Raw genomic sequence first — 6024 nt, 5'->3', positions numbered from 1 at the left:
GACGACGAGGGCGTAGCCGTGGCGCGGCAGGGGTAGGCGAAGTACGGGTGCATGCGTACATGTTTCGCGGGGGTTTCCGTGGTTGATTGAGGTGTTGACAGGTAGGGGATACTTGGTGACCGGGGGACGTGAAGGAGGTGGCGGTGATGCCTCTCTCAAGGCGGACGAAAGGGGCGTCGAGGTCGCGCTGGGTGGGGGGAGGGAAGGTGGGTGGGTGGGGGGAATGCGGCGCTGAGGCTGCGTTGCACAACTGACAGCGAAGGGGAGCAAGGATGATGTGCGGCAGCAGAGCTGTGGTTGAAATCGTGAAAGCAGGGAGATATGCATGTGAAGGAAAATAAACAGATTCACAAAGAAAATTGTAAGGGAGTGGGCTCTAAGGGCGGGATCGGTACCCAACGTGCGTGAGGTTGAGGTGCCGGAATTTGGTGAGACGATCGCTTCTCTCCTTGCTTCCCGTACTTGAGCGTGCCCTGTCGAATTCTGCGTTCGACTGTGCACGCTTGACTGCTCTTTCGATGTCTAGTCTTTCACGGATGGACAACGCCCTGTTTCCACATTGTCGCGGCACGCGAATGCATGCTTCCTGAGAGTTGAGCTTTCTTGCTCTAGTCACATGCGAGTCTGCATCGATGCTTTCTTTTTTTTGCTCGTGGCTGTTAGGGGGCCGTGCTTCCCATTCCTCAAGGCTTGTGGGCTATGCTGAATGCCCGTCTTCTCTCCGCTCGTCTTGCCGAACCTGCTCGTCTTTCTATCTCTTTTTTTTCTGTCTTGCCATACTCCCCTGCGCGACAACGCGGCATCTCTCTCCCTCCTTTCGTGGATTGAATGCTCGGTGCAACGGCTACAACGTTCATTTTCACGCGCGTGGCGTTTTTGTTGTCCGCGGGGACGCCTACATACACTCTCACCATATGCACATCTGGCACACGAAGCTCACTCCCTTCCTGTCGCACCGCCTCCTTTCGTTTTTGCTTTCTCGTGTTTACTCTCCTTTCCGCCTCTCTGCCACGTTTCTACTTGGTTCCACATTTGAAGTACGCAATAGACAACGAGAAACTCACACGAGGACGCAGAAAAAGAGGTCGTTGCTCTGCTCCATCTTACGACGCTTTCTTTCACGCTAAGTGGATTCTTTCTCTTCTGTGTTGACGCCATTCTAGTAGTTTCTATATCTTTCTGCTTTGCAGAGTGAAGTACGGCCCGTGCCTTCCTTTTCTCTGTAGGTGATCGGGTGCGAGAGTTAACCGAATCTTCTTTTGTGCCCCGCGTGCATCTTTTCCCTGTAGCTCCTCTTACCGCGCGCGGGGTAAAACTTGACAGAACGGCGTCGCCGTCCTCAGGGTTGGACCACTCAACGTTTTTGTGGTCCACCACTTTGTTCGCATCGGTATCCTCGGTAGGTATTCGCGGAGACACCCCCCGCCCTCCTTCTCCTCCTCCGACGCACACACTGGTAAAGCTGATAGAGGCACAAATAGTTCCTGGTTTCTAGGAGTGGAGTCGCCTGCGCAACGAAAGCTGACCATCAACAGCATCTCACACAAACACATTCGCCAGCCACGCATACGTTTATGAGGAGGAGGAGAAGACGGACTGTTTTGTGGTGCCTTTCTCGCCCTCGCCCTCTCTCTTTTTTAATTCATACACGCCGCTGTTGCTGTACGGTTTTGACCTCGTCGTGCTCCTGTCGAGTGTGTCAAAGACGGTTTTCCCAATCGAGTTGACGCGATTACGCCCGCCTCCCCTCCCCCTATCAGATATATGCGCGCGCACACACACACACAGCACACAGACATCACCTTAGCGGAGCTCTTTCCTTTTCGTTTGGTTGTTCCGTGCGTTTGTTTCGGCTTTGCACGGCTTTACAGTTCGCATCACCAGTGACCGCACTCGTGGAAGAGACCGACCGCTGTTAGGAGTGGCCCTCTCTCCCCCGACACCCTCAAACACACACACACACACACACACACACACGCACCACTTCTCCTCACGTGAGTGGGGCAAGCGCGTGCGTTTACCTTTCACATTCGGTCAGAAGACTTTGTCTTTTGTGTCCTGTTTTTTTTTTTTTTTCGGTTTTTCTGTGTTGTGTGCTTGCCTCGTCCCTTTCTCTCGCTCTCTCGGTCCCTCCGCTTTCCCGAGCGGTCTGCTTTGGCACCCACAAAGGAAAGCGCACCACCGATTCAGTGTTAGGTTTATACAGGTCCGTTACCTTCGTCTTTCAGAATTGCTATCGGGCTCGTGAACCCCTGCTCTGACGCGCTCTCTTCTCCTTTCCTGTGCTTTTTTCTTTTTCTCTGTGCTCAGTTGCCACGTGGTGGGCAACTGCACCAGTAGCGGAGCCGCGTAGGATTAGACTTGAAAGAGAAAGGGCGAGAAAGCCTGTACTCTGGTCTTCTCCCACTACACCCCATCGCATTTCTTTTGTTTGGTCCTCGTAGCCACCCGAAATCCCCTGCCCTTTCCCTCACCGCGCCATCGGCTCCCCTTATTCACGCAGCAGCTCTTTCGAAACGGAGCGACCGAGGTAGAGTGCAGGTGTGTATATGTGTGTACCGGCCAGGGTCGCCTCTACTTTCACTCTTTTTTTTATTTTTGTTCTCTGCTGACCATTCTTTTCTTGTGTGTGTGTGTGTCTGCCTGTCTGTGTGTCGTTCATCCCTCCCCCTCCCCGAGAGCTTCTTCCTTTGTTCGTCGAAGCGCTGTGACTGGACCCAGCTTTCTGTCTACAAAGGGTTTCTCATCACCGCACAGGACAGTTGTGAGATTGAAAAGGTAAAAAAAAACAAGACGGCGGAGCGCATTCTCCCGTTTCTTTTTCTTTCTTTTTGTGTGCGTGTTCTCTTTTCTCTTGCGTGTCTAGAGTGGTAGTCAAGTAGAAACACTCGCGCACGAACAGATAAGCCTCTCCCCGCCACCGCCTCTGCTGCTTGGTTAGAGGGTCCGCACTGCTGCCACCTCTCTCTTGGCAGCGCTCTTAATATAACCCTTTCTTTGGTTTGTCTGTTCTCATTCGTGGGTTGGCCTGTCAAGAGAACTCTAAGTTGCTTTTTTTTGAGTTAGTTCTTTCTCTACCCCTTCCCCCCACACACACGCACAAGGTACGATGAACATTCTACATAAGATTTTCACGCCAGGCAGCAAGTCGAAGAAAACACTGCTGCACTGTGACGTGGAGGTTGGGGACAGACAGCCCCACAGCTCCCCCAAGGTTTCTGCCTCCGTCCAAGTCAAGCGCAAGTCGACCGCGGCGAGCTCCGATGACGACGACGACTGTGGCCCGCTGATGCGGAGCGTGTCCATGACGGTGGTCAGCGATCCAGTGCCCACATCTTTCAAGACCAATTCGAGCTTTGCCAATCAATCGAGGCCGACGCAGGGTCCCGCCTCCTTCAAGTCGGCGCGTCTGGCTAACTCTTTCTCCAACGCGAGCTGCCATCTCGAGCGGCACCACCAGCACACTGCTGCCCTCGCAGGTAGTGTCTCTCGCCACAACCAACGCTCACTTTTTGATAAGATACAGGGCAGCGGCAGCTTTGCGGCCGGCGAAACAACGGTATCAGGCGGGAGCTTCACGGCGAACGGCGGCGCGGTGAACCTGTGGCGGTTGCCGTGGACGCAGCAGAAGGTGACCATGTGCCCCAACTGCCATCGCCCGCGTCAGCGCGATCGAACCATGTTCGTCTCTCGTGCCAGCTACACTCTGCAGGAGACCACCATCGAAAACGGCATGGGCGACGACATGAGTGAGGCGAACGAAGACATGTCCTACAGCGACTCAGAGGGCATGGGCGCGCCGATGAGCGACTCCGTCACCTGCCGCTGTGGGGTCGTATCGGAGGGCGACGCGCCACTGGATTACGACGACTCTGCCGAAGCCACCGAGGAACACCCGCAGATGTTTGTCGTCGAGACGCAGAATCCGTCTGCAGTTCAGTTGCCAGGCACCATCGCCGAGGCCTCGGACAGCGAAGGCGAAGGCCGAGAGGACCTCCGGCGGTCGTACAAACTGTCGCTGGTGTCTCCCCCCACCTCCACCTCGCTACGGCGTCGTGCGCCGCATGTGCAGCCGCCGCTGAGCGGCGCCTCCACTAAAAGCAATACCGCCTCTGTGCCGAAGAGGGTGACCCATTGGCTTCACGAGCAGCAGACCTCGGAGGCACCCGTCGTATTGAAGCCCAAGGCGTCCAGATAGGCACCGAGCAGCCGACAGCGAAGAGAACGTATCAGTTTGCTTCTTTTCCTCTTTGTTGGCAGCTGAGCGAGTTACGTCGTCTTACAATCTTTTTTTTTTCTTTGCGTATTTAGTTCGCCTCCTCCTCCGGCCTCTTTTCTTTCAAGCCAGCCTGAAATCATCGAAGGAGAAAGCGACTGCAACATCCGCACCGCTCTTCTTTTGTTGAAGGGCCTCTCCCACTTGCTTCTCTTCCTGTTTAGGACTCTAAATTCTCTGCTTCGCGAACGCTCTAAGTGCATGCGTTCTTTGCCCCTCCCCCTCCTTCCCTTTGTCTTGTGTGGCTTTGCAGCGTGGAAGCGAGTGCCGCCCTACACGTCTCGATTTTCATCATTCCTCGCCGTTCCTTCATCTTTCTTCTTTTTTTTTTCTCTCCTCTGGCTGGTCATTCTGAGGTCCCGCCTCTACCTTACAAGACGCGTGTTTTTGTTTGTTTTTCGTTCGTTTTTCCCTTGCTTCGCACTGCGCTACATCCTATTCAAAAGACACTCGTAGTGTCGCTTGTGTGTGTGCGTGTGTGCCTCTTCGCCTCTGCTTCATGATGCTTGTGCCTCTGTGCATGCGTCTGTCCGCGCTTGTGCAAGTGCATTTTCTTTTTCTTCCGTAAAGATAGGTGTTGCCATGCTCTTTTCTATTTGCTCCCCCCTCGCCTGTTTTCTTGGCATGCGCGTGTGCCCATAGTCTCAGTGGTTTGCCCCGACGCTTGTCTAGCGCGTGAGGTTGAAAGTTTCCGTGCACGTGCTGCACGCGCTTGTTTTGCGTGTGGACTTCAGCGGCGCGAGCAGCACCCGTGCGCCGGACGAGCATGAGGAAGTCCAAATAAGTAAAAGAGAAAGCATGCCGAGCGCAACGCTGATGGAGGGCAATCAAAAGGTGGACAACAAAATATGTACATGCGCTTCGCTACCGTGCTGACTGGGCTGGGAAAGAGCCCGGCGTGTCACTTCAAAAGGGGCTGCGGCGTAAGCGAGGCACGCTGCAACCGGTGTCTTTTCGTTGTTTTTCTTTTTGCATTTTGTTTTTGCCGCCCTTGCTTACCTCTTCGAATCTCACTTGCTCGATCGGTCGGCGACGTTGATGGCCTCCACGACTCCAGCCCTTGCCGCCGCCGTGCAAACGCTGGCGCGTTGGGCCCTTTGATACGCCCTTTCTATTATCGTCTTACCTGTATACGTAGATGTGTACGGAGCAGAGACGTAAAGACACAGGAAAGAGGAACACACAACTACTCCCAACTGGGCTCTCCGCGCATGCGTGTATGTGTATGCGTTCGGATGGCGACGATGATGATACACAGTCACACACCGCCTCCTTCCTGGCACATCCGAGTCTTCTCCTTTTTCATGTTTGCCTTCCTTCTTCGCGGCGATTTCTTTCCCTCCTAGTGCGTGCTTTTCCTCGAGCTGCCGTTTTTTTTTTCGCTCATTTGTGTCATATGTCTGTGCGTCCCTCAGTTCCACGTTCCCAACCGCTCATCCCTCCCTCCCCCTCCTCTTACTTTAGGACTATTCTCCCACACCTCGGCTGCTTTTTTTTTTTGATTTGTGTGTGATTTTTGTTCCTCTTCCGATATCCTTTTTTCTTGCCTACTCTCCTTCCTCTCTTCTCTGGAGCGGCGTACCTCCCTCCCCATCCCCCTGCGTGCCGCGACCGCGCGCGGGGCGTGGAGCAGTGGTGCTGGCGCCGGACCTGCTGCGAGGGTAGCGTGACCAGCCACGGCGCAGAGAAGCGCGTGTGGTCGCCCTTGTTGCGGGGTCGCTCTCCCGCCCTCATGGCACCCGCCACGG

The 6024-nt window shown here is 54.6% G+C and overlaps 1 protein-coding gene across 1 annotated transcript; it reads left to right on the top strand.

The window, feature by feature from the left end:
* Positions 1–3109: 3109 nt before the first annotated feature.
* LDBPK_342150 (hypothetical protein, unknown function) lies at positions 3110–4198 on the top strand (the record flags this gene model as incomplete). Its single annotated transcript, XM_003864326.1, has 1 exon — positions 3110–4198. One exon carries the CDS (start codon positions 3110–3112, stop codon positions 4196–4198), a length of 1089 nt encoding a protein of 362 aa, XP_003864374.1.
* Positions 4199–6024: the final 1826 nt, after the last annotated feature.

The sequence above is a fragment of the Leishmania donovani genome, chromosome 34, assembly GCF_000227135.1.
Source record: "Leishmania donovani BPK282A1 complete genome, chromosome 34".
NCBI lineage: Eukaryota > Euglenozoa > Kinetoplastea > Trypanosomatida > Trypanosomatidae > Leishmania > Leishmania donovani.
The sequence above is the reverse complement of the archived record's forward strand: the minus strand, read 5'-3'. Positions and strand labels throughout refer to the sequence as shown.